We start from the raw sequence: 27,148 nt of genomic DNA, 5'->3' as shown, positions 1-27,148 counted from the left end.
TTGTTGTGAGATATTTCACCAGAACAAAATATAAAGTACTGCACAGTGGATCTTACACGTGTGAGAGAAAAAAAAAGTGAAGTGAAGTGAAGAGAATTTGAGACTAAGGTTGGCGCTCCGGGGGAAAGGCTGGATATATATCTCTGGTAAGGCTGTGGATCGTCATGCCAAGAACGATTCCCAATTTCACTTAATGTGACTGATAGAGTCTAGCGCCGGCAAAACTACGTGACGTCAGTTTTCAGGCAACATTCATCTATTCTAGGACCTCGCCTCCGCTTCTTTGTACTTGTATAGCATGCCTTGGTGTTGATATCTCATATAGATCGTCTATTTCCACCTCTTCGCCGTGTCCCCGTGACTCAGGAAGAAGATTTGGTTGCCGTGATCCCACGAGTCTAGCAGCTCGTTTGCACACTCGTTTAACTCTTCCAAGTTCCGGTGCTGTTGACGGTGGATGGTGACGGACTAGTTCAGAGGGGCCCTTAGGCGAAGGACTACGGTGAGATGGAGATTGATTTGGCGTCATTCTGAGAGGTAGTTGATATAAGCTAGGCAGTGAGGGGGTCAGATATCTGGAAACTGAAACATTGAAGTACTATGCCTCCGTACAGTATTTGACGAAGTTTGTCAAGTAGAAACGAACGCCAGTAAAATTTTTCTGGTAACCGTTTCTGAAAAGCATTAAGCGAATTTGCTGTGGCACGAAGGTGCTGTCGAAGTTCCTGTCCGGAGAGATTCCCTCAACTTTGGCCGGCAGGCCAAAATCTCCTGGGATGGAAGAGCTGGACGATCTGTCGCTGTCTGTTGGGGGGCGGTGCGTACCACTCCTGTCCCTGTAAGTCTCGCACTAGGTCTTCGTGAGCAGCCATATGTTGGTTGAACTCCGTCTAGATATAGCTAAGCACTGTGCACCTAGCTATTCAGCTTGTACGCTGCACTTTCTCCGATACCTCGAAGAATTATTGTCAAATGCTATCGCGGATCGGGGTTTGAAGATAATCAAGAACGAAAACAAAGAAGGAGGGAGCGGCTAGTGGCAAAGCGTAGAAGATATGGTGGAGTGGGCAATATCTTGGTTTCCAACGCGGGACTTTGGTGTTCACTATTTCAGCTGCTGATCAACGCAGCACTGAGATATGTATTGGACACGTCGACGGGGAATGAGGTTGGGTTGATATCATCTGGGGTTCCATCCTTGATAAAGCAATTGCACCAACGTTCCGAAAAGCGCCGCCAAGAGCTGAATTGAACAGGACGGATCTGCAGTACATCGAGCTGTTGCGATGGGGCAGGTCGTTGTGGTCGTCAATGTTCAGACAAGTCTGCAAGGAGTCGGAAAGAGTGTAGCTAATGACGCCTAGTAGGTCGAAGTACGGCATCGCGTTCCCGTCCGCATCTTTTGCTGTGCTGAGGGCGTCAGATCCAAAGTCGATGCCATAGTATTCTTAGGATGTCCCTTTGGAAAGAGCGCTCACTTGGATTGTCTCATTTTAGCAGTTCAGAGACAAAACCGACACATCTGTCGGAGTAACGGCAGTGTATGGCGTCTTCGCGGTCGCCGGGTCGCAGAGGCCGTGGTAGTCGAGGGCGGCGTCGGCTCAGTGGCGATTGTTACGTGACTGATGACACTCGGTGAGCGGATAGAGCTCCGAAGCCATGTCAGCGCGCACATCCGCACAACAGTACAAGCCGTGGGCAAAGTCAACTCTGCCCAAGCCCGAGCCGCATCTCTTTTCGTTCTGGCAGTGTGCGAGTGTGGCTTCCAAGTCCCTCCCGTGGTGCGCCAACGACCACAGCAGTCAAGCCCCGCCGTCAAGGCTACGAGAGTCCACCTTCCCAGTCCATGAGATTGACGGGCTTCATGGTGATAGGCTGGGACGGAGAGTTTGCTTTGTGAGTCGTCTCCATATGGGCGGTGCGGACTTCGAGGTCCGAATGCTTTAGCGGCTGAACCACCTCTGGGACATTGAAGTCGGACATCTCGTTGCGGTGTTACAAGCTTGATTCCACAGCAGAGAAACGCGGCGGCCAACCGAGGGTAAACAGCTCGTTGTCAACGGTCGGGCTGTTGAGGGTGCGGTTATTTGAACCAATTTGTTCATAGTAACCACAAGTAGGCCTGTTCCGTGGGCCGTGTTGAAGGCCCATTTGATAGATGATTTCCAAACCTTTAACTCCCAGAACTGTACTCGGAGTGGGTACATTTACCAGGCACTGGATCAAGAGCATCCGGGGCTCCGGCCGTGGAAACTTGAGCTCTCTTGAGATCCTAAAGCACATCTCAGAGCTCCCATCGTGATAGTAGGTTTTGACTGGCTGGCGTTGGCTTCTGATCGCAATCATTCACAAAGGTGTTGAAGACGGCAGCACAGAGAGTACGAAGAACTTAAGAACTTTTGTACATGCTCGATGCCAAACCACACGTGCCACGACTGACTTTCCTCTGCCGTTTTGTGACCGCGGTCGTCTTTAGGACAATATGGACCGCGTAATTTTAATTCGCCGTTAAGAGATTATGGATGTTTTTTTGCTTCAACCGATACTCCAGCGAACGCCGAGGCTTATTCATACTAAGCTTCGCAAAGGCGGTTTTGCGCTGCAAACGGTTAGCGTCTCTTCTAACCTTCTGTGGCTAGGTACATGGTGTCTGAGCCGTTCGGGTTTTGGTATCTAAACTCCTCAGATACCTTCTCCTTCACCTTCATTGTCCCATCTGAAATTGCTCAAGCGCCATCTTGTAACAGAATATCTCAGGTCGACTATCTCAATGCTGGCATTAGTTTTAACGGCAGATTTGGAAGGGTAGGATGCCGCGTGTACGACCTTCTTTTGACACTAATGCTTTATCCAGCGTGACCGACCTTGTGCCTTCGGACACAGCTGAATCACCTTACTATTACACATTCAAAGTCCAGTGTACATCCTGTCGAGAGATCCATCCCAATTGGGTGGGGGTCAGCCGTCATGTAAGTTCTCCATAACACTATAAACAGGGTGTGCAACTGTGCCCGGTTGGATGTAGCACTATTCTGAATTTGCGACCTGCCGATGGGCTCTGGGCTTCTGTTGATGCTGGAGCCGCCTTGGTTTTAGCCAACCTCCGTACCGTCTAACCTCAAATGCAGGAGATGAACGAACAATCCGGAAGTCGAGGAGAAGCAAACTTTGTCTGGAAATGCAAGAACTGCAAGGTGCGTAGAGGCGACCACTTACCTGATTGAGGATTCCGGTGACTTGGACAGTGCTAATACGACGCATTTTTCAACCAGCGAGAATCAAGCGCCTCCATCAAGGCAGCTCCAGCAAAGTATGAGCAAAATTCTCCTGCGAAACCAAAGAATATCATAGACATCGACTGTCGGGGTCTGGAATTCACGGATTTCAAGCCAGATGTATGTCGAGCCTCTCAAACAGGACCTGCATTCTGACACTGCTTAGGGAGAATGGGAGGCCACCGGAATCGAGTCAGGGACGAAATTCACGGGGATCGACTTGTCGGAAGGAGAGTGGTTTGATTACGATGAGAAAGCTGGCGAGGAAGTAAGCATTAAAGACATAAGATGGGAGATACGGCGAGCTTGAGTCTCAGTTTGATACGTCAGTAAGGCCGGTCATCCACATGCCGTATGTTGTAACGAGGCAGAAAGGCTGGGGTTCAGCCTTGTTTGGCGCAAGGCTGCGCACGGGCCGAAAATCCCTTGGCAGAACATTTTCTGTTTACCTCGTAAAATCGAAGCATTACGGACTGTAGTCCAAGTAATTAAATCACAACACCAGCCGCAGTCAGCTCTCCCAACATAACTCAACGTTCAAAGTCTCTCATTTGACACTATAGACCTCTTCTTCTCTGCATCGAGCGAAAAAAAAAATGAATGTAGGTTGAAAAGTCGACAGCTTTTGCGACCTCTCATCTAACATTTCGCAGTTCACTCCCATAAACCCGCGACCTCTGCTTCAGAGCTTGTACGTCCTCGAGCCCTTCCGTCAGAGTGCGCGAGCACTTACCCCTATCAAGCTACTGTTCGATGTGTTGAAATACGTCCGTTGACAGACTACTTTGCAGGATCAACGACGAAGTGATCATCCGTTTAAAATGGGGTCAAACAGAATACAAAGGCCGGCTCATTAGTGTCGACTCATACATGAACATCCAGCTCTCGAACACAGAAGAGTATATTGACAGGAAGCACACCGGTACTTTGGGACAGGTGCTTATCAGGTATGGCTAACAGATTGCTTTGCAATTGCTGGTTATGCGAAAGGGAGACTGACTGGGCGCATTAGATGCAATAATGTTCTGTGGATATCTGCAGCCAAAGGAGTCGAAATGAATGGCGAAGGACCCGACACGAAGATGGAGGACTAGGTTGGCGACATGCCGCAAAAACAGAGAAGCAAGACGTGGATTCAAGATGCCGCCAGATTTGGTCATGAAGAGACTACAAGTGCAGTGTTTCTGTTTGGGTACACGTGCTCAAACAACCACTCTTCGCTGGATGAATGCGCTGGACGCATGCGCTGGAATGCATTCCTGTCAAGCGAAGCTGGACACCGACAAGACGCTGGCAAGACGGGAAACTGATGCAATCCTCCAACCAGCCGCCGGTGTTGCAGCCAACTGAGCAATATCAATCACACTGGAGTGGTCTAAATTGGGCACCAAGAGATCATGCAGGAGGTGAAGAGCACCATGGGCGTTCCCAACTGGCGCCGAAAGCGTGGCTGCAGTCATTGGAATTTTGCGTGAGCAGCAGTCATCCTCCAGGACCACCGGTTACGTTGAGCTGCAAGTCGAGAGCCTACACCGAGAATTGACCATACATAATGCTGGCCAATTTTGGATGAGGCTTGATTTGCTTCCCTCGCGTCACAAATAGGCACCCGAGGCGTCACTGGAGCGGCAGGATGCGAACCACGGATTATCAGAGTTCTTGCCATGTGCATTAGCGACCTAGGTGACATGTTCAATGTAGTAGAAACATGTTCAATGTCGCTCTCCGGAGACCATGCTTTTGTCGCCGGTGACAGAAAACAGAGTTCAGCCAAGTTTGATGCGAGCAACCAGAGGAATTGCCCCAGTAATCGGCCCTCAGTGCCTAGGTTCTCCGTCGTTTTCGCCCCTTGCTCCTGCGCTTCCGTGCCGCCCTGGAAAGCAATAGTCACGAGGCGTGCCACGCCAAGTGACCATCCTAGGTTTAGAAAAGACTGGTTCGGTAATCCGAACGGGCAATACCTACTCGGTACAAGTGATAATAATTAGGACGAAGGCTCGAAAGGCGGAGGCGTTTGCAGGAAGAGTAAGTTCAGTCGGCAGCCAAACTTGAGCCCAAACCGGCAAGTTGCCCTCCACCCCTCTGCAACCCTCTGCCAACTGAGAACGTCAACCAAAATATTGTCTGCACAGCACACAGCCCAGCGCTGTTTAGGCCACGAGCCAACCACCCAGCCATCCATCCATCCATTGATCCAAGTGCAAGTGACGTTAGGAGGGCACGGAAGCTATTGGGCACTTCGCAAGCGAATCCAACGTTGCGACTTCAACGATCTTCATCCTTTCCTGCGTGGCTTGAACACTGTACTCGTACGACTCGACGTGTTACACAGCAGCTTTGGCCGTGGCCACAGCGCACTTCCTTGAAGATCCTTGCAATGCCTGGCACCATGTGGTTGATTTCTGGCCTCTCAGGCTTCGGGACTCCCTTCAGCCACAGATGAGACCCTGAAACTGGTCCCTGAAGACGGGTGGGTGGGTTCCACGGGGATGGACTTGTCGCGCCTCGGCTCTAGCTCCTGACAGGGTCTAGACGGTGTGCTATCCATTTCCATCTGGGGGAAGACTCACAAGAAGGAGGGGAATGACGAGGCGGCGTCGTAGCCACCCGCGCCTTTATTGGATTTCCAGACCCTCAAACAGGGGGAACCCGACGCGAGTGCAAATTTTGAACAGGCGGGACTTGATCGTGTGCGGTGGACGAAAAAGGATAAGAAATAACAAGAGGCACCACCAGCACTGCCGACCCGAGTTTTCCCTCTTTTCCTATATCATTACCCGCTCGCTGCTCACGGGGCCTGTCTGATCCCCTCGTTTACTGAAAACATTCACTTCTTGTGCACAGAGAAACGCAGAGAGCAAGGCAAGCCTTACCAAAAAAAACTTGGGTGACAACTTCCTCCCTCAAGCTGCAATACTCTACACTCACTACCATGCCTTCCAAATTCACGGAAATACTTGATCCTCAATTTCACACAACATCTCCTCAGGACGATGTCCGCTTGGAGGATATTATAGGTGCTGCCAACATGTCAAGTCGAGGTCGAACTTCTTCCGAGGCCAGTTCAACAAGTCCCAGTTCGTCAAGTGCTGAAGGCGACCAAATCGAAGAGAAGCCTAGGAGAAAGAGGCTGTCGCGATTGCTGTCAGGCGGCAAGCGACGACCCTAACCACTCTTAGACCTGACTGTTTCTATGCAATGGACAACATACGACCAACTACACTATCATGACCTCACCGGACCAACGGCACCGCATAGCAACAATGACAACGAATACCCTTGACGACCACACCAAAATTCATTTGTTTACGAAGTCTTTGCATCTCAAAGAGACAGAACAGCAAACATTTCCTTGAAGAACAGCAAGGCGAAAAGGCTGTCCCTTTTGGTGCGGCGTTTTCACAGCTTTCCCGATCAACACCTCTTCATCCCAGCATTGGAAAGGAGATGAGCGACAAAATCCTGCATTGTGGAAGCGAGGGAGTGTGTGCATGAACTTCTGCAAGTTGACGCGATGTGCCGTTCCTGCGCCAGACACTTCTAGACCCTTTGGACTCTACTATGATGTGAAACTAGCTCAGCACAGAATGGGGAGATCAGCACGGCCCTGCATTTATGATTTCAGACGCAAAAGAGAGTTCGTCAGCCGACGACCTTCTTCGGAGACGTACAGGTGCCAATTCTCGGAGAATGGCATCAATGGTGTGACAAGACCATTTTGAAGATCGAGATTGCTACTTGTTGTGAATGGACGGGACGACGGAGCCGAGACAGTTCTTGCAGAACGAAGATTTCATACAATCTTAGGCGAGATGGAAGATGCTGGCCTGAAGACTGGGCTCGAACAACAGCGCTCAGACCATCATGCCGCCATATCGTTCGACCATGTTAGATTTAAGACCATTAGCATGTCGCTTCATTTTTGAGGCGGAAAGCTCATGGGAAACATGCTAGACGCCCTTGTTCTTTACCGCTTAATAGGCATATACGATAGACGAAACGAGTACAGTGTATCTGCTGCGAACCTGGAAATATGACTTTGAGCTTAGTTTGTTTACGAGAGTCGTTCTCTTTTGCGAATTATTCGGAGTCGCTCTGGGACGGACTCCTTTGTTAATTGTCTCCAGTACGTGCTTTTCGCTAACGAAGCAAAGCTAGTACAGTAATACCTGGGAGTGCCCTAATTAGCCCTAATTGTATGCCCAGGACCACTCGATTGCAACCGCCCATGGATGCTTAGGAATGGCCCCGCCATAGCATCAGCCGAGCCCCGAGCCATGACGAATTTACCTGCATGTCCAGGCACAAAGTATTTAGATTGATATATGATATTGCCTCAAAACTATCCTAATTTATGCCGGGAGGATGGCCGAGGTAAATACTTTCCCTCTTTGCCCTTCTTTCTTTTCCTCTTTTCAGCAACCGATCAATTAACGAGAATGCCCCTCAACAGTGGTTTAAGGCGCTGTGTTTAGGTCTTCTTGCCCCCGAACCGCAGTGGGAAACCTCGTGGGTTCGAATCCCACTCCTCTCATCGATATGGATTTCTTAGTTATTTTTTGCTCTACCTAGAGGATGAATGATTGGATGAGTGGGCCAGGCCGAGAAAAGAGCAATTTTCCAGCCTTTTCTTTTTTTGAGCTGTAGCTTGCCAGGCTGGTCTTTGAGTGTGGGAATGCTGGAGACAAATAGGGAAGGCGCGTAGAAGCAGCATGTGAAAAATACTCAGGGCGCGTCTTGGAATCAAGCAAAATAACACCCCCAGATCCTCACTTCTCAATGTTTTTCGGTTTTCTCTCGAATCAATCCGAAGGCTTTATGTCCCTCCAGGCTTGAGAAAACGACGGATGCCGGTTGCTCGTCCCTACATACGCCTGACTTAGCAGAAAACAACAACGTGCGTGATGGCGGCCTCGAATAACTTGCGCCCCTCAACCGATGAGGCCCAGTCCCACTCTCATCAACCAAGTAAATTCGAACTCCGACGTGCTGCTCTCGTTGGCGAGATCGGAGAGGTGAGTTATTGATTCCCTTCCTTTTCTCTGCCTAGAAAGCTATCAGAATGGAGTAGATGGCGATCATGTTCTGTTGGCACACGATTCAATTCTCGGTTTGTCTGAACTGGTGTATGTTTGTATATATTGAACGAGTGCTAACTCCCGCTGCTTCCCCTTGTCTGTGGAAGTTTAGTCCTTGGAACAAGTCCTCACACAGATGAACGCTCTGAATCGCAGCCTCGAGGGCATCATCGAAGTAAGGACCCGTGGGCCTGCTCCGCGTCCTGTTTATGTTTCCCCTCCCTCCCTTTCGCGGGATCCAGTTTTGTAACCTCCCCGCTGGGACTGACATGGAGACACGTAGATTGGAAACGAATTCTCCAGCGTCGAAGCGCTGTGGAGCCAATTCGAGACAGTCATGGGCAGATCGCCGGCGGTCGACGAGAACGACACAAGCAACAACCACAACAACAACGGCAGCAACAGCAACAACGCAACTGAATCAGTGCACACGGCCGCCGGGAGTGGAGAAGGCAAGCATGGGAAGTGAAAATCGTCCTTGACTGACCACCACAACTACTGTGAGCTGTGTTTTGGGCCATGATCTGTGTGCTGCTGCTGAAGACAACGGTTGCTCTAGCTGGCCATCTACTTTGGTCATCGACCACTTTAGATGGTGCGGAGACGGAAGGTTACAACAACATCCGGGCAGAGTCACTCTTGAAGCACTCCAGAAGAGAAGCATGTTCGACGGGACATCTATTCATTTTTGGAGCACCTATGCCATGCGCTGCTCATGCAGCAATCACGTCAAGCGCGCCACAGCATCGAGACCGAGCCTGAACTCAATCTCGCACCTGAACCCGCTCTGAACCCAGCAGAGTCACATTACAACGCCTCGTTATGCAATTGGATTGCATCCAACGCCGTCCCATATGCGAACCATCTCACATCAGCGGGCGAATTTCCGAGCCCAAAAGGTCAATCATACAAGATCCAAGTTTTGTACCCCGAGAATAGAAAATTCTGGTCTCCGGCGACAATCTGTTTCTGGATCACAGGAATACGCATTTCCTCTTCTTTGCCTTCTTCACCTTGATGCCCTTGTTGTTTGGCTTTGCCTCGAAGCTCTCCTCCTCGACCTGAATGGCGGTGTTGATGGCCAAATCGAACACCTCCTGAATGCCCTTGTTTTCCTTTGCGCTGCATTCAATATACCTGGCCCCCATTCGTTGAGCCACCGCAGCTCCTTGTTCTGGCGTGACTGGGGTGAGGCCCTGAGTGCGCAAGAGTTCAATGCAGGTTCGTTTACTACGGAGGTCTGATTTGAGACCAACGAGGATCAGGGGCGTCGTAGGACAGAAGTGTAGGACTTCAGGATACCACTTGGATGACATGTCAGAAGAGTTATTGCCCACCGTTTGAGGATGCCTTACCTTATCCATGACATTTTCTAGCGAATTGGGGCAGTCAATGGCAAAGCAGACGAAGAGAAGATCTGTTTCCGGGTATGACAGTGGGCGAAGCCGGTCGTACTCTTCTTGCCCCGCTGTATCCCATAGTGCGAGTTCGACTGACCTGCCTGAGGGCTTGTGAATGGTCTGCGTGATGTAATTTTCAAACACGGTCGGTACGTATTTCTATCGACCGTCAGCTATGCTCATCTTCCCGTCCCCGTCCTGCATACCTCTGGAAAATAACCCTGTGCATAGCTGATGAGGAGACAGGTCTTTCCACAACCTCCATCACCCACGACCACGAATTTTTTGGAGTACGCAGGTGGCTGCGTGATATTTGTGGCTTCTGACAATCGTCCCGCACTGCCATAACTCATGTTTGTGCTGACGGTGCCGTTGCTTGTTCTCGTGCTGGGCGCTCGAACAGGTCTTCGCTTCGGTGAGGGGGGAGTGATGTAGGAAGACGGGCTCTTTTCTGAGATGACGGTGGATGTTTGTGAAGGATAGTGATCGGTGTCTGCCATGGTGGGTGAAGGCGCAGGGCGGGCTCTCTGCTGTCAAGTAGCAACAAGTTGACGTGAAGAACCTGACCTGCCTTGACGGGAGCGGCAGTATTATATGCGATGGTAATGACCTGGAGATCAGCACATGTTGCTCAAACAGGTTTCTGCTTGGATTTCCGAGTCAATAATAGCCGTCTGTCTCATCGTGGGATGACTTGGGCGGGCTCCTTCTGTTGTCCGGCGCGGTTGCCCAAGTAACCACTGCCAAACTCGATGTGAAACGCAGGTTTCGTGCAGAATCGACCCTCTTTTTGGCTGCAAGCTTGCGGCCATTGCGACATTGTCGCTTATCGACATGGTTCTGGTGCATGCAGGATCCATGTCGAACATCAGGAGCTTGTCTGTTCCTTCTAAAACCAACTTGTTGAGGCGAATCGAGCTCTCGGCTGGGCTATTTACCGCAAAGAGCTGAGTGGACGAATGGGATAGATAGCCCACAATCTCCAAATTCCCTGTCCCTGCATCTGCACCGCCGCACAGCCGTGACGACCACTACGACTACGACTACTGCAATCTTGTATTCGACCTGTTCGCACATTTCGCCAGCCCCGGACCCTCCGCTGACAAGCTCGATGCCTTCCACTGTCTTCCGCGGTCGATGTTGATGCGTCACCGTAAGGAGATTGCTTCTTTCCTGCGCCAGACTCGGTCTCGATGGAAGAGAGCCTTGCTCTATATACCCCCCTGCAGAAATGGACAAGGAGAAAGATAGACTAGATGCCGGGTTGAGGTCGCTCAATCACTGTATGTGGGAAGAGAACTGCTGAATACTCCCTGGGACTGTTCTGACTCGACCTCAGACAAGCTCAGACTGCCACGATGGCGCTACCTTTTCAGAGAACAACTCCTCCCCGTCGTGCGATGGGAGACTCCCTACGTCGCGTGGCTCCAAGATACCCTACGAACGCCAGCCTTTGATACGTATTTTGCCACATCGGCGAATCTGGGCACACACACATTCTTCATGGTCATGCTGCCTATTCTCTTTTGGTGTGGAAATACCAGTCTGGGAAGGGGGTATGCGACCGTCAATGTCTATCTCGAGCGATTCATTCTGACGTGCAGCAGGATGGTCCATGTCCTGGCGTCCGGGGTTTTCTTTAGCGGCTTTCTAAAGGATCTCCTCTGCCTCCCCCGACCACTCTCTCCGCCGCTGACCCGAATCACCATGTCTGGGTCTGCCGCTCTAGAGTATGGCTTTCCCTCCACGCATTCGACCAATGCCGTGTCGGTCGCGCTTTACTCCCTCTACCTCCTCCGGCAAGAAACCAACAACTTCAACCCGAGCCTCGACTTTGGTCTGCAGATTCTAGCTTACTTCTACGCCCTTTCTATTGTGCTGGGCCGGCTGTACTGTGGTATGCACGGGTTTTTTGACGTCATTTGGGGAAGCATTCTCGGCGCACTGATAGCTCTTGTTCAGTGCTTCTACGGCGAGGCGTTTGACGACTGGCTCCATGACGGCGACCTGAAACGAGTCGTGCTTGTTGTATTAGTCATCTTGGTCCTGGTTCGCATTCACCCTGAACCGGCAGATGACTGCCCTTGTTTCGACGACAGCGTTTCTTTCGCTGGAGTCTTCATTGGCTGCGAATACGGCGTTTGGCACTTTGCCCGCTCCTCTTATGCCTGGCCAATTCCTGCGAGAGGAACTATCCCGTTCGATCTTGAAAAATTGGGCTGGGTGGTGACTTTAGCCCGCATTGTCCTCGGAGTCCTCGTGATCTTTGCATGGAGGGGCATCATGAAGCCGACCCTGCTTAAGATACTTCCGCCGATATTCCGTGTCATCGAACAATTTGGACTCACCTTACCACGACGATTCTTCAAACCGGCCTCGGAGTACGAAACCATTCCACGGCAACCCGACGACGACAATGTCATCCCGCCGGCGCGGGACATCCCGCACCTGTTGTCATCGTTCCGACGCCGAAGGGCCATCTCGATTGGGCCCCAATCCGAGGCAGACGCGTACGAAACATTGGCCTACCGTGACAAGAAAAGGAGGGACAGCAAAAATGCGCATGATGCCTTGACTCCAGCAATGGACGGCTCGCCCTCGCCCTCGCCCTCACCGGATCACAGTTACTTTCAGAGCAAAGACGCAGTTTCGGGCAGAAAGAGATCTAGCAGCCTCGAGATGTTCCGGGCACAGATGGGTACAGGAATGGAAACATTGTCACCGGTTCCTGCGGCCTCGCCCGCGGACGGAAAATCGCGCACTCCAGAGGAAGCTCAAGCAATGGATGAGTTACAGGAACAGCAGATATTCTTGAGCATTCAGAAACCTCGAGTCAGATACGATGTGGAAGTGGTGACCAAGCTCATTGTGTATTCGGGGATTGCTTGGTTGGCAGTTGAGGGCGTCCCGGTTCTTTTCAAACACCTCGGATTGAGTGTAAGCTGAGGAGGTGTGGGAACATTAGATCAGGTATATGGAATAGTGGCAGCTCGATCACTGATTTGGAGTTTGAATGGCATGTACGGAATCATGCGTCGGAGCGGTTCCGAGATTACCCCTCGTGCGATGATACGAGTGGCAACACCTACCTAGGTATTTGTTTATATTCCACCGAGCCGCTATCGTCCCCGTCTGGGAGTCCACAGTAATAGACATGGTGTTGTCTTGGTGCTTGTATATGCTCAGCTTGGCAAGGCGGTGTCGGATATGTTTTCCATTGGTCTTTCGGTAGCTTGGTGGGGTCCCGGCAGAAAATTAAACGGGACCAATCATCGCAATGCCGCATTTGGACATGTTGGAGAGTCGCGTCTCTCTGCGACGATTGAATTCGTCCTGCGGTTTTGATCAATAACCCAAGTGATTCCTCTGTACAATCAAAACAACACACTGATCTCCCCACTCAACTCACTTTCTGTTCCCGCTATTGACTCTACAATCTCCTGCGACTCAGACTCACCCCTCTTCGCACTCCTATGCCGTCAGTCGAGCCTCTCACGCTCTTGCTCTTCGTACCTCTCTTGGTCGGCTTCATCTCCATCTTGAACCTCATCCATCACGACGGTCCTTTGACTGTCTGCATCCTGCACCGTTGTGCTCTCACCCTCCAGTCTCATTCTCAGCCTCGGCAGCCATGGCTGACACCTCATCTTTCATGGACTGGCATCCTCAGACGCCTCCTCCAGCGCACAACCCGTACCAAGATGAAAGATACATGCCCGGCGGTTGGCCTGTCGATCCCCCTACACCACCCCCTCCTACCACTGGCGTCTTCATGCCTCCTCGCAGACCTTCTCCTCTGGACCACGTTATCCCTGTCGCAAAGAGAATATGCGCAGGCCTCGGCGAGTTGGCTGGACTAGGCTTTCATGCAGCTGCACAACTCGGAAGATGTACTATTGGTGCCACGACAAAGGTTGTCACTGTGCCCACTGTCTATGTTGTCCGACGATTCCAGCAGCGCCGTCGTGAACAGAGATCTCGGCCACAAAGACGACAAGGTGCTCCAAGACCCCTGCCTCCACCACTCTCAGAATCGCCCTGGAATCGAGCCGTTGCAAGAGAGCTCTCCACGGCTCAACATACACCATCTCCTCGTCCACAAACACCCCCAGTTCCGGGCAAGCTACAGCTCGAAGCCACTTCGCCTGCAAAGGAACAGCTCCCTTCCACAGAGAACGCCCTGTACGAAGTCCCAGAGTTCAGGCCCGCTCACGTCTTGAACCGACGCAGAAAAAATGCTACCCCACGAGCCCAAAACCGGCGCACACGCATCGATCGAGTGTTTCCGGGAATGCCTCGATTTACACCTCCTCAAGAACCCAAACCACTTTATCTTCCAACACCTGACGAAAAGCTCGAGGTGCCATTACTAGAATGCGCCAAACTAGAATCTCCCTACCCGCAGTTGAAACCATTTCCTGCCACACCTCCCTCGCCTGCGACAACCATCACATCCATCGATTCTCCCACACCCAGTGCACAGTTACAACAAGGCCTCCACGCAGTCACCGAAAGCGACACAGAGTCGAACAGTGTTATCTCATCAATCCTGCAATCTAGAAAGAGACGGATTCATACACAAGGCTCCCCAACAACCGAGAGCGACGAAACTCCTACATCCACAACGAGAGTCCAGACCAAAAGTCCGAGCGTGGAATCGCCACAGACTCCGACACCCGTCATTGTCGTGCAAGATGCACCCTTGTCAGTCAATCCCAACGCCCCAACTCCTACAGACACGACTTTGTTGTCACCTCCACGTCTGAAACTACGACGATTCAATACTCCACAATCACTCCAAAAGAAACTGTTCGCCCTCAAGAGCCCGCAGACACCGCAGTCAGAAATCTCGTCCAGATGCGACTGCTCTCCAGGAAATGATCACATCGACGCCCCCAGATCTCCCGTTAAGAGCGAGATTTCTTCTTTCTTCGATGGAACACCACCTCCAAACCCTGAACAGGACGCTCCTGTGTTCGGAATGATCATGTCTGGATGCGGATCCCCAATACCCGCATCCAGTGCCCTCGCTAAGAGCGACAGTCTCGGAGAAACATCAGTGTCCAACACCAACGCGGCACCAGAACAACCTTCTAGTGCACCTACTAACGGCAATGAAGCAGCCGCGCCAGAGAGCCGAAGCGAAGCGAACAAGCGCCTTAACTCTACCACAGTAGAAGCGACAAGCGAGATGACGGAAAATGTTCTCGGCCTGGCCAACCAAGGACATATTCCAGAACCAAGCAATGTCACAAAGGAAGAGGAGCCAGGCATCGCAATGCAGGATCCCGAAACTTCCAAGAAAGAATCGCCCGAAACACCCGAGCGAGTCAAACCACGAAAACCAAATGTCACAATTCCCATTGACCTGACCGATGACAAGGATACCAGCGAATCCAGCTCATCGGCTACATCCTCCCTTCAGACCCCAGAAAAGCAACTCGCAGAACTCAGGCTAGATGATGTATATACACCCGAGCACCCGACCCCGAAAGCGACACCCCACTCATCCGAAAAGACCCAGAGAGTTACCCGAGCAGAGTCCAAGAGACTCGCCATCCTCGAAGAAAAGACTCACTACGAAATTGCCCCACTCCCAGAAGAATGGGAAGAGAGAATCCAGACTGCCCTTCGTCACGGTCATGGTGCTTTCAAAGCCAGAGATTTTACCCGTGTTGTGCCCCTCAATGACCAGTCCAGCTTCGGCACAGACCAATGGCTCAATGACGAAGTGATTAATGGGTACCTCAACCTGGTCGTCGCCCATGGCAGACAGAACGATCGTCCCACCCAAGTTCCCACACACCACGCCTTCGTGTCCTTTTTCTTCAACAACCTCGAAACCCGCGGATATGATAGTGTCAAACGATGGGCTTCTCGAGCAAAGATCGGCGGCAAAAACCTCCTTGAGACAGAAGCAGTGTTTATTCCCGTCAACAGCGGCAGTCATTGGACCCTTTGTGTGGTGTCAGGCAAGAACCGCACCATCGCACACTACAACAGCATGAGAGGGAGTGGGAAACGGTACATTAACATTGTGAAGACATGGGTTTCTGCAGAATTGGGATCTGCTTACAAGGAATCCGAGTGGACCTTTATTGAGACAGGGGAGAGCCCACAACAAAGCAACATGAACGATTGTGGGGTGTTTACCGTCACCTCTGCGAGGCAGATCATGTTGGGGCTTACGCCCATGTCGTACAGTCCCGACATGATCCCTTTGCAGAGGAGGAGGATCGTGGCGGAGCTTGTCAACGGGGCGCTCTTAAAGAGCAGTTTGTAAATCGTTCCTTTTTTTTTTCTGCTTTGTATTTCTTTTTGGGGTAACGAGTCAACGACATTCATGAGCTGATGACAACGATACCCCCTGGGTGCCCCTCCCGACGAGGATCGGGCTTATTTGTGCTTGGGTTTGGTTTGGCGTTGGCGGGCTTTTGGGAGTCATTGAGCTCTCCCCCTGTAGGGTAAGGGAGAAGAACGGGGGGATACAGAACTCCGATGATAATGATACTGTACATTAAACTAGTCTGAGCCTCAGACCTTCGTGCCTTATCTTGTCTCTCTCGCGCCGTCGATGAAGACGGCGGCCGTCCTATGCGTAATGTAATGATAGTGAAGTCCTGCCGAGCTGACGAGCGACAGCGTCGTCTCTACTTTCAACATAACACACCCACGTTGACGGCGACGGGGACGGCTTTTGCATCTGCATGGGGAACGGTGTGGGCGGTGGACTCCCCCCTTTCCATGTGTGTGAATGTGTTGTTGCCGGGGGGGTGTTTGAGATCGCGTTTGACATCCTTAGTGTGGGAGCCCGATATCCGGCGACGGAATATACGAGTCGTCGCAAGTCTTGACATCGACATCGAGCGAGGCCCAACGGTATGCAGGGGAGATGACGGCGACAGAATAAGCAATGACACGGCATGGCACGGCATGCACTGTATAGTTTGATGAGGGCAGGACATGACATGACGAGAGGTCGGTAGGTAGGAAAAGGGACAGAGACGCTCACTTCCTATTAGCCCAGCGTCTGGACGACGACTGGTATGTACATGCTAATCGCCTCCTTTTTCTCCTGTCCAGAACCAGAGCCAGGGTTCAGCGTGCCATCACCTCTAATGACATACGAGGCTGGTCAGGTCTCGGTCAAACTTCTCAGTCAAACTTCTGAACCGACCGTGCCAGGCCTCCCCGGGGGCCTGAACCACTCCAGAGTCCCAACGTAGCTGGCGCTCCGAAGATAGGGCAGACAGCCCATCCACAGATCCTCGAGGACGCCCCCGCCGACCTGCTGCGTCAATCGCGCCCACGCGTCCATGTCGACGCGGGCCATCCACGCCAGGAACGCCATGAGGATGAAGTCCGCGTAGGTTGGACAGGTGCCGCCAGAGAGGTAGCGCACACGTCCACCACCGAAAAAGTGGTGGTCGTGGTTCTGACTCCCCACATCCTCCCAGTCCAGTGCGTCTTTCAGCTCGGGACCCCTCACGAGTGGACAGTCGTGTAATGTTCGCAAGATGGGTTGGAGTTGCGTTTCAATGTCTGCCCACAGACGGTCCGTCTCTTCTTGGGTCTTGGGGCGGAGCGCGTCGAGGGAAGAGACGTTGAACCATTCCCTGCGTGTGCGGATAAAGTACTCTCTTCCTCTGTCGTCGAGGATGTCGGGCACGGAAGGGATGATTAGTCTGCGCGTGGCGGGCAGTAGACGGGTGATGATGGATTGGACCTGATGCGTTTGTTCCAGGGATTGCCGATCGGGGAATAAGGGAGGATATCTTTCGGGGTCTCGGAAGAGGACCTCCAGGGCCATGGCGATGCCTAGCGTCGAGACTACGGGGGTGAATATGCCGTAGCTCGTCTGAACTGTTGCGTGGACCCCGGCGACCCTTGCGTCATGTAACTGATTCAAGGCATCGTGACGAAAGTCTTCAGCGTAGAGAAGAAGGATGGGTAATGTACAACTTGGTGACGCCGAGACATCTTTTAACGGCGGAATCTTCAGTTCCTGCCAGAGCGGTTCGATGTCCGGGTACGAAATCCAGGACTCCGTGTACGGAAGTCCTTTATAATGCAACGCCAGCCGCGAACGGATCGTGTTGGGAGAGAAGGAGTACTGGTTGCGCAGGAAGGAATTGGATGAGTGGACTCTGTGGATAGAGAAGGGCGATTGGTTGCTCGCAATGTCGAAGAGGAGAAGACGTTTTCGAGAGGCTGTGGGGTCCTGACCTGACCATGTATACCGGGCCTTTGAAACGGCCTGCCTCGGATCCAACCTCTTGGAGAGGGAGGAGACGGGTCGCAACATGCGTGGGTTTTTTGAAGCTCCCCTCCCTTCCCGAGGACGGCTAAGAGAGCCTTGGGGGATCAAGCGGCAGATGCGGCGTCCAGGTCTAGTGAAGAAGATCGACATGAACAGTGTCCTTGTCGACAAGAACAGAATTTTCCGTCCGTCATGTGCTGTGTATCTGTCTGCTGCGTGTCTGGGGACTTGATGTTTATTCTTTTCCGCCGAGGACAGTCACGAGTTATACTCGGAAATTCAGCCGTCTCGCGGAAGCAGGAGGTAAATGAGCCCGTATGACGGTCTTGAATGCGCAGTCCATGGAACACTGCACTGCCTCTAACCGCTGCTTAGAGTATATTGAATCCCTGACGGAACTCCCAATGAATCAGAGTCCGGGTGAAATGGGAAAAACGAATGACTATCAACTGGACCCGAGTTTTCAGAGCTGGTTTCCAAAAGGGTGACTGATCGGTGTCTTTGCAAATCAGCGCTATCCAAGGGAGCCAGGGGCTTGACGAGTAGCGAACAAATGAAGAGAGAACGTCTGGCCGAGGAGCGAGGAATGAATGGACAATTCTCAGAGCTTTGACTGAACTCGAGTGAGATGGATGGTATGAGGTGAGGTGAGGTGAGGTGAAACGGAGATTATTGGCAAGAAAATTGGTCGGTCTGACCGTCAACTATACACTTATATCGGGCTAGTTCGCTTAATATGTTGTCGTCAGACGGGGAATTTAGTCGAAGAATACAAGGAGACTGGAAGAGCTCCACTCGGTGTAATTGTCTCGTTCATCCAACGATATAAGAGATTCATCATCTATCCAACTGAATTGATGAGTGAGAGTCCAAAATGGTCGGGCAGAACGGCAGAACACAGTATTCCATATGGCCAATCGTCAACCGCCAAGCTGCTCCCTCAAGGCTCACGCAGCTTCCTTCATCCACCTTCGACCAGCCATTTCTTGAGGAATTCGGTCTGAGTCCCAGCATTTCTTTCGAAATACGGCCCAGAGTACGCCTCGAAATGACCGCAAGGCAAAAGTTGCAGTTGCTTCGGCTCCTTTGCGCGTGCGTAAGCCCCGAGAGCAAGGTCTGATGGGGTGAGCACGTCTCCGCTCGCAACTGTCATAAGGAGCGGCGTCGGCGAGATCTTCTCAATGAGTTGCTGCGGCTCATAGGCGCGGAAGAGCTCGACGCTAGAGCGCAGAGCAAGAATCAGAATTCGGCAAGCAAGAGCAGGTGGCATTCATTTCACTCACGTCTTGACCGTGCAAGTGTTCTTCCACTGACACTTCTTCTCCCAGGCGGTGAAGAATTCGAAGCTGTCTGGCGTGGGCAACGCGGACGGCTTCAAAGGATCGGCATCCACCACAGGAACGAATCCAGGCTCCTTCCCTTCTGCTCGAGCGATCCTATCTGCAAGATCGTCAGAATGGACATCGACCGGCGTCTCTTGCCGAAAGGGCTATCAGACCTGCAGCAAAGGTCGCATTGAATCCGACCGCGAAATCTGGACGCACGAGGCGATTGAAGTTGTCCCATCCGCTGACGCAAGGGACCTGACTGAGGACGGCTTTGACTCTTCGATCAACAGCCCCAACGTATAGCACGTGGCCGCCACTGTATGACGAACCCCAGATTCCAATCTTGTCCGGGTTGACTTCAGGCCTCGTCGAAGCGTAGGTGATGGCATCCGAGATGTCGCTGCATTGAGTCATTGGGATGATCTCACTCCTCGGTTCCCCCTCTGCTGTATCGCTGTCACCAAAGCCGCGATTGTCGTAGACCAGGCAGGTGATGGGCAAGTTGGACACGAAGTATTCGGCAAAGGCATCAAGGTCCATTTCCTTGAGGGCCGTGAAGCCGTGGGACATGACAAGGCATGGTGCTTTCCCGGAAGCTGAGTCGCTGGTGTAGAACCATCCTCTCAAGGTGACCCGATCCGAAGTCTTGAATTCGACGTTTTCTCTGCCCATTTCGAGAATAGGTGCTAAGCAGTCAGGATCCTATAACCACATGTCAAAAAGGTAGTGTTGCACAAAATCACTCGAAGCACGGAGGGAGGTGGACGACAAATCTATCTTTATGCCGGATCCCTGGGAGGAGAAGATGTGCCGAGTAGGCGAAGAACTAGAGATCCTTGGAACTCCCAAACTCGGGCTCCATTGCCGCCATCCTCCTGCAGAAGGTGACCATCACGGTCAGAAGGAAAAGAGGGCAGACGTTTCCAATCGCCTAAACAACATCTGCACACGGATTCACAGCTCGCATTGGTGACATCTCGTTTAACCCCGCATGAGCGGTTACGAGGATGGATGTTTTGAGTTGGCAACATTGGGATCCATATGGAAAAGGAGGTATCCTCCACCTAACACTCTAGTCCGATGTGCTGGCCGGCAGGTCGCGGGACCGCTTTGGGGGACGAAGGAAGATGAAGAGATTGTCTGGAGGGATGTGCTCGACCGCGATAGGAGGAAGGAAGCTGGGGGGATGGTGCTCCAGGCACAAGGCAACGGAGTGTGCGATCGGTACCGCTCGCGCTCAGCAGATGGTGAGTGTATTTCTGTGTTTCTCAACCGCAGTTGGCAAATCAGGTATGAGGAGGACAGCCATTCCTTCAGGCAGAGAGACCGAGGCTAAGTGAAACCAGGACGTTTTGGAAAGGCTGCATAAGTGGAAGAATAGTGCAATCGGCAAGGCAGCTGGGATGGCTGGGATGGCTTGGATGGCATGTCTAGTTAGACTGACCTACATGGCGCCAATGCGTGCGTTTCGTCGTGAGCTGGTCAACCCATGTTCATGCGGTGGTGGACGACCAACTGCGCCCGGCTTCTCCTTCAGCTCCAGCAGATTGCGAGCGTAGGACGAAGAGGGAAAGACATTCCGCACGCCGGACGAGGACTGGAGATGTTGATGATGCGCTCCAGACGATGAGCTATCAGGCCGGGTCAGCAAAAGTCTTTGGTAATGAGTGGGAAGGGACTGAGACCGCAAGCGGAAGCGCGTGCATAGGCATGGTGGTAGAGGTGGAGATAGGCAGCACGAGTCAGTTTGCAGCTTCCAAAGCCAGTTAAGTCGATAATATCTCGTACGTATCAGGGGGAACACCCCTCCCCCCCTCCCTTACCTAGGCACATCCTCCGCACAGCGTGCCCTCCCCTATGGAGGCCCTTTAGTTGATGACGGTTACGTAGCGACTCGGCTACTTATCACCCTGCTTACCGCCGCAGCCTCGGGGCTCGTGAGGCTCACTACCCAGTAGGCTTACCAGCACACCTCCCGTTGGCAGCTCAACACAGCCTTGTCAATTACAGGGCACTCGCCATAGACACCCGGTTTGCGACTTGGTATTCGACCATGTCGGCATCTAATTGATTGCTCACTGCGTCTGCCAGTCAAGCTGTGTCTCGGACCACTGCGCGTTTGCATCCTCACACTGTCACAAAGAGGCCCTGGGCGACGTGGCCCGACATTGGTCATGGGCAATCACCCTCCCTTTCGACCTTTTCCAACTCCTCTGTCTTATGGACTAACGAAATCCTTTCCCACTTTTCACTGTTATGGTCATCGATTGCAGGCTTCACCCCAATGTCCATGGCATCAAACTTGTTCCGTCGACCGGCCGTTCTGCTGTTATGTTTCCGATCTTCTCTTGTGACAGTCTCTAATGTCCTACCGATATCCTTGAATATGAGCGACCTTGCCATTCTCCTAACAAACTCATATCCAAGCCTCTTTGTCCTCCGAGCTTCTTCTTTCCCTTCAAAGATAGTCAATCCACTCCTCTTCGATAGTTGCAGCAAAGAATCGCGCATACTGCCTAGGGAAGTGCCTTTTGACGAGGTCAATAATCTCACCTGGTGTTGCATCGGCGTCTGTAAAAACCCACTCGATGAATTCGCGTTGGAGCTGGTGCTCGGCATATGGACACCAGCCTGCCTTGCGTGCAATCCTACGGAAGGTCGCTTGGTTCGCCTCCGCCTTGAGCCACTCCGAGACGAGGATGCGGAAGATGTACGCAGATCTCAGGGTGGCTTTTCAGATATCCGATTGTCTCATGAAACAGTCGCTCGTCGCCCTTTGGGGCCTTGTGGATCTCGCGAGAGCAGTCAGGAGGCAGTAGAGCATCCTGCAGTGTATACCAGCTCAGATTGTCAAACCGCCAGTTATCCGCGCACCAATTTTGGTTGTCCAGCACTTGTGGCCGGAGATCAATGGTATTGCCATCCTCATCTTGCCCTTCGTGGCAAAGGAGCATGTTGTCAATCCCCACGCCCTCTTGCAACATCGTGCCAATAATTGCCTCCCAAACATTAGGATGGTTCTTTCGGGTCTCTGAGAAGCGCTTGCGTTCTTCTTTGTTGCGTTTCTGACCCAATCGGCAGCTTGCCAGAGTGTCGAACTCTCCTTTTGGGTTTCGTGGATCAGGGCAATGACATTGTGGCTGTATCTGAAGCTGGAGAGGCCAGGCAGCAACTGCTCGAGGCTTCGAACCAGGTACTCCTCATGGACTTTTTCCTTTTCGCTGCCGGTGAGCACGATGGTCTCCCACCATTGGGAAGGAGCGGTTTCTCTTGCTGAGTCGAGAAGTCCATTGCCTCTTCTAAGAAGCGGTGGTATCTTTCGGGGACGTATTTCAGCGACACCACCTTCTTCTTGAGTCGCGGCTCCGCCGATTTCGGCTTTGTGGAGGCCGCTGGCTCCGCGTTGTATAGGGGCGAGACTTTGTTCGCGCTGTCGGCCTTCTGAGGCAACTTACTGCTGGTAAAAGAGGCCGGGTCGACACTTCTACGCAATGGTTCAGGCTCTGGCTCTGGTTCGTCTTCCTGCGAGACCACGTCGTTCCCAGATTGGGTGGGGTCAACGGCGCTTTTCTCATCCCGCACCGTTGCCGGTGGAGCAGGCGCAGAGTCTCCTGCCTCCGCAGCGATATTTGGTGGCAGTGTCCCATTCGCGATGTTGTAGTCCAGGTTCTCAAAATAGTCAACCACCTCATCCTTTGTCACTGGCTCTGGTATGGCCGCTGATGGTGTCGTGGATGACTGAGGAATAACCTGACTGCAAGCCGTGGTCGAAACGTCGTCGTCAAGATTGTTCTCTTGCTGGAGGATGTTGGCTCTAGCCTGGGGAGGGATAAAGGGAAAGAAGAGCTCTGGTGGTGGGCATCCACCTTGCCTAGTTTCTCGTTAGCATCGAAGAACACGTCGGCAAAGATACTCACCAATAGACTAGACGCGGCAATTGCAACGCGTCGGTCAGCTCTATGTCTCCCAGCTCCTCATCGTCAGTCATGATGATGTCATTGTCATCAATGTCGTCGAGGGCTAGTTGAGGCTGATCACCGCCTGCGTGGAAAGGACGTTGAGCTTCGGCCTTCTGTATGGCACCGAAGTCCTTCTCTAGAGCCAACCTAGGCTCGGCCAAGTCGCTCAGGAACTTCGAGTGGTTGTTGTCCAGGGGCACGAGATGGTCGAGACGAAGAAAAGAGCCCACTGTTGGGGGATTGTTTACTTGGCCTGATGCGTGTAAAGTGGCAGTGACTGCGATTGAAATCCTTGATCTGCCCGCGCTGACTAAGTTTCACTCCCCTAAATGGAATCGCAGTCAAAGACTGGATGGGATGGACAAGCGTTCTTGCGATCTTCATGTTTGCGGCATTGTAGTTCGGTGTCTGACCAGGAGAGCGACAGAGGAGAGAACAAGTGGCTGAAAGAGCAGAGGGAAAAGCAGAGGACAGCAGCAGTCGTCGCTGGCGCTGTGAATAAACTCTCGACGAGGGAATGGCTGCTTCATGTCTTTCGAACCGTTTTCAAGCAAGAGCTTAAGAACCTGGAGGATGGGGAGACGGGGAAAGGCCTGTCGAGGGGCTGGAGTGAAAATGTGCGAGAACTGTATTCACTCTGCATGCTTGATCTGTCACTGACCACTTCACTTGTACCGGCAGAAAAAAATTCATATCGTCGCCGAGCAGTGAATGCTGGATTGGACCTGAGAGACAATGGATGCCAAAACAGACATTCAGGCGCAAGGCTGACCTACCGATGCCCATTGATCTTATTGGGAACTTCTTCCTTCAAGCAGCATTGGTCCTCTTTAGAGATGAATTTTCCGACATTTGACGGTCTCAATAAGCTTTATTGAAAAACTTTGCCGTTCATCAGCGGCCTATTATTGTCACTTGAAGCCCCTGTTTCTGGCAAACAGCGTGCCTCAGACAATGATGCCTTGCCAGGAGGCAGACCGGACCCAAGCCCATATTGACCGGCAGCTGCGGCATGACTTGAGTCACTAGAGGGCACTAGAGGGCTCCCTCAAGATCATATCGAAGATTGTAGCCTCTGGTGCCATCGCTTTCAATGTCGAAGGATATGAGCACAATATCGGCAAATATCCAACGCCCTGAATGCACAGACAAAAGTTGCCCATTGCATACAACGGGCTTCGTGCGCCATGCGAGGAAAATACTGGCGGTGTGTCTGATCTCGAATATACCTGCACACTAACATTAACGGAATCCGCGACTGATTGCAGGGCGGAGTCGTGTAGTCGAATGCGTGATAGCAGCAGAATGCAGAAGCCTCCATGGCCAGAAAACAAATCAAGACGGAGAAGGGCGCTGTCTCCACCCTGGTTCTCTGCCGACGGCCAAAGCTCGTATTCACATGAAAATATATATATGTGTGTATAGACCTTTCATTGTGCCAATGTTGGCACATTGAAGTCTGGCTGAAAGGTAAAAGAGCCGAGAACAGGATGTATCAACAGACATACGACGTGGTGATAGTCGGTGCTGGTCTTTCTGGCCTGCAAGCTGCTCTCACTGTCCACCATGAGCGCCTCAATTACTTGGTTCTCGAGGCACGAGATCGCGTGGGCGGGAAGACATTGACTCTACGCTCCAGCGAAGGGGTCGTGAAGTCCGACCTGGGAGCTGCCTGGATCAATGACAGCAACCAAAGTCGTATGTGGGAACTTGCGAAAGACCTAGGGTTGCACACCTATGTTCAAAACACCCAGGGCGATGTCGTTGTGCAAGATCTTGACGGAAAGCTGGTAAAGTTTCCGTACGGGTGAGCGCCCCTTCTCCCGATGAATTGGTTTTGTTTCTAGCGAAGACATTGGCACAAAGCTGATTGAAGTTCCCAGGGACGTACCAAAGGTCTAATACCCCATACCGCCGTGTTCCAGCGGTGGTCGTGAATGGTTGATGCTGAATGTCTGGACAGTACCCGTCGCAAGATGACACAGATTCATGCATATCAATCCGAGATTTGGTTGAAAATATCTCAACTACGCAGATGCCGTCAATCTTCGCAGCAGGACCTCATCGAGAGCAGCTTGATTCGATTTCTTTCGAGACGTTTCTGCGTCAGGCAAAGGTCACAGAAAAGGCGTTTGCGACCGCACAGGTCTGGACTCACGCTATGCTGGGCGTTGACCCTGCGGAGGTTTCTGCTTTGTACTTCCTCGAATGTGAGTTTGGTGATGCTGTAAATCAACCCGAGGCTAACAGAGGATGTTGAAGATTGTGCCGCTGGCGGAGGGCTGATGACCATGCGCTCAGACTGCAAGGATGGAGGCCAATATCTTCGCATTCGAGAAGGCACTGCGGCGTTTGCCGAAGGTATGGCACAAAGACTGAAGCCGGGGTCGATCAAGCTGGACAGCCCGGTTGGAAGTATAGAGCAGCAGGACGGAACCGTCTCGATCTTGACAAGAGGGCGCTCGCCACAAGTGTATCGTGCTCGCAAGGTGATCCTTTCGATTCCAACACCAGTATACAGGACTATTAAATTCTCACCCTCTCTGCCTGCCGCGAAAAGTGGAGTTGCCAACCACACCCGCTATGGATTCTACACCAAGTATATTGTGAGGTTCAGCAAGACTTTCTGGACGGATAGGGGCTTGTGTGGTCTTGGGCAATCATTCGTCGGTCCAGTGTCGGTCTTCCGGGACACAAGTCTGGGCGATGATGCTTGCATGACGTGCTTTATCGGCGGAAGATTCGGGAGGAAATGGGCAGCGCAAGATGTTGAGAGGAAGAAGGCATCAGTACTGAAGCAGATAGGCGATATGTTCGCAGACGGGCGAGATATTAGTCCTCTCTTTATGGAAGCTTATGAGTCGCCATGGATGGATGAAGAATTCTCAGGCTGGGGCTGCCCATGCCCAGCCATGCCACCAGGAGTTCTCGCTGACGGCTGGAAAGCGTTGTGCGCGCCATTCGGGAATATCCATTTCGTAGGGACAGAGTTGAGCACTGTCTGGAGAGGATATATGGAAGGGGCGATCAGGAGCGGAGAGAGTGGCGCGATGAAGGCAATTGCTGAGCTGAAGGCTGGGGACCAGCAGATCGCAAAGCTGTAGATCCCATGGACGAACAAAGTGGTCTTGATCCTAATTCTAGTTGTGTGCTGTATCCCAAAGAAGGCCGCCGAAGATGAGGCAAAAAGGCCATTCATTGCAACGGATGAACTGCCTAAGGCGGCGCTCTTCTTGTTTCTGCAAACCCGAATATATCTCATCAGGGTCATGCCATACCTGCTGTCTGGTGGTGCTGAATACCCTGTTCCTCTTGCGTCGCTGATTCCGCTGCTTTATCGGCATGATGTCCTCTCGTTGTGGCCACTGCACCCTCTCATCCAGCAAGCGTCACGTGTTTGAAGACATGGATTTTTCACTCGGGCATTTGCTCCTCTCACATGTGCAAGGGCCAAGAGGACGAGAAGTCATATTCTCCACGGTATACTTCAATGGAATGAAGTGGCCAGGACGATGTACGTCCATGCTGTAGCGATCTAAAAGATGTTGAACTTGCATAGGTTCGAGGTCGTCCAGTGGAAAGTGCGATATCAAGACAAGATCCGCGGGTCTCCGAGTCGTGGAGGTAGAGTGGAATGCAACGTCGTCATCAGTGTTGTTGCAGCGGACGTCTTTCCTCTACAAAGTGGAGGTGAACCACCCTTCCGGTTTATTGCTGGGAGCACATTGTAATCAAGATCCGCTAGAGAATATCCTCTTGAATCAGGGGACACTAGGATATACCTCTCTCCCCACAAAATCCACTGCGTGCTGTCCTTTTGGACTCAAAATTTAACGACAGCCTCAAAC

At 52.1% G+C, this 27,148-nt stretch overlaps 10 protein-coding genes across 10 annotated transcripts; 6 read left to right on the top strand and 4 right to left on the bottom strand.

The window, feature by feature from the left end:
- Positions 1-2,770: 2,770 nt before the first annotated feature.
- Z519_02440 (uncharacterized protein) lies at positions 2,771-4,369 on the top strand (the record flags this gene model as incomplete). Its single annotated transcript, XM_016760196.1, has 9 exons — positions 2,771-2,805; positions 2,855-2,969; positions 3,129-3,194; positions 3,273-3,395; positions 3,442-3,543; positions 3,791-3,817; positions 3,929-3,966; positions 4,067-4,222; positions 4,288-4,369. The coding sequence occupies 9 exons, from the start codon at positions 2,771-2,773 to the stop codon at positions 4,367-4,369; spliced, it is 744 nt and encodes a 247-aa protein (XP_016623717.1).
- Positions 4,370-6,207: 1,838 nt separating this feature from the next.
- Z519_02439 (uncharacterized protein) lies at positions 6,208-6,444 on the top strand (the record flags this gene model as incomplete). Its single annotated transcript, XM_016760195.1, has 1 exon — positions 6,208-6,444. The coding sequence occupies one exon, from the start codon at positions 6,208-6,210 to the stop codon at positions 6,442-6,444; it is 237 nt and encodes a 78-aa protein (XP_016623716.1).
- Positions 6,445-8,179: 1,735 nt separating this feature from the next.
- Positions 8,180-8,822, top strand: Z519_02438 (uncharacterized protein; the record flags this gene model as incomplete). The annotated part of the gene is made up of 3 exons (XM_016760194.1): positions 8,180-8,290; positions 8,466-8,528; positions 8,637-8,822. The coding sequence occupies 3 exons, from the start codon at positions 8,180-8,182 to the stop codon at positions 8,820-8,822; spliced, it is 360 nt and encodes a 119-aa protein (XP_016623715.1).
- A 505-nt stretch (positions 8,823-9,327) lies between these two features.
- On the bottom strand, positions 9,328-10,253 carry Z519_02437 (GTP-binding protein rhoC; the record flags this gene model as incomplete). The annotated part of the gene is made up of 3 exons (XM_016760193.1): positions 9,328-9,657; positions 9,709-9,912; positions 9,960-10,253. 3 exons carry the CDS (start codon positions 10,251-10,253, stop codon positions 9,328-9,330), a joined length of 828 nt encoding a protein of 275 aa, XP_016623714.1.
- A 731-nt stretch (positions 10,254-10,984) lies between these two features.
- Positions 10,985-12,699, top strand: Z519_02436 (uncharacterized protein; the record flags this gene model as incomplete). Its single annotated transcript, XM_016760192.1, has 3 exons — positions 10,985-11,036; positions 11,093-11,309; positions 11,361-12,699. 3 exons carry the CDS (start codon positions 10,985-10,987, stop codon positions 12,697-12,699), a joined length of 1,608 nt encoding a protein of 535 aa, XP_016623713.1.
- A 685-nt stretch (positions 12,700-13,384) lies between these two features.
- Z519_02435 (uncharacterized protein) lies at positions 13,385-16,036 on the top strand (the record flags this gene model as incomplete). The annotated part of the gene is made up of 1 exon (XM_016760191.1): positions 13,385-16,036. The coding sequence occupies one exon, from the start codon at positions 13,385-13,387 to the stop codon at positions 16,034-16,036; it is 2,652 nt and encodes an 883-aa protein (XP_016623712.1).
- An 876-nt stretch (positions 16,037-16,912) lies between these two features.
- Positions 16,913-18,058, bottom strand: Z519_02434 (uncharacterized protein; the record flags this gene model as incomplete). The annotated part of the gene is made up of 1 exon (XM_016760190.1): positions 16,913-18,058. The coding sequence occupies one exon, from the start codon at positions 18,056-18,058 to the stop codon at positions 16,913-16,915; it is 1,146 nt and encodes a 381-aa protein (XP_016623711.1).
- Positions 18,059-18,974: 916 nt separating this feature from the next.
- Positions 18,975-20,013, bottom strand: Z519_02433 (uncharacterized protein; the record flags this gene model as incomplete). The annotated part of the gene is made up of 3 exons (XM_016760189.1): positions 18,975-19,233; positions 19,297-19,453; positions 19,512-20,013. The coding sequence occupies 3 exons, from the start codon at positions 20,011-20,013 to the stop codon at positions 18,975-18,977; spliced, it is 918 nt and encodes a 305-aa protein (XP_016623710.1).
- A 1,976-nt stretch (positions 20,014-21,989) lies between these two features.
- On the bottom strand, positions 21,990-23,684 carry Z519_02432 (uncharacterized protein; the record flags this gene model as incomplete). The annotated part of the gene is made up of 4 exons (XM_016760188.1): positions 21,990-22,444; positions 22,590-23,212; positions 23,259-23,553; positions 23,612-23,684. The coding sequence occupies 4 exons, from the start codon at positions 23,682-23,684 to the stop codon at positions 21,990-21,992; spliced, it is 1,446 nt and encodes a 481-aa protein (XP_016623709.1).
- A 1,106-nt stretch (positions 23,685-24,790) lies between these two features.
- Z519_02431 (uncharacterized protein) lies at positions 24,791-26,404 on the top strand (the record flags this gene model as incomplete). Its single annotated transcript, XM_016760187.1, has 4 exons — positions 24,791-25,107; positions 25,184-25,196; positions 25,264-25,510; positions 25,563-26,404. 4 exons carry the CDS (start codon positions 24,791-24,793, stop codon positions 26,402-26,404), a joined length of 1,419 nt encoding a protein of 472 aa, XP_016623708.1.
- Positions 26,405-27,148: the final 744 nt, after the last annotated feature.

Source organism: Cladophialophora bantiana (assembly GCF_000835475.1).
Source record: "Cladophialophora bantiana CBS 173.52 unplaced genomic scaffold supercont1.3, whole genome shotgun sequence".
NCBI lineage: Eukaryota > Fungi > Ascomycota > Eurotiomycetes > Chaetothyriales > Herpotrichiellaceae > Cladophialophora > Cladophialophora bantiana.
This window is presented reverse-complemented; position numbering and strand designations above follow the sequence as displayed.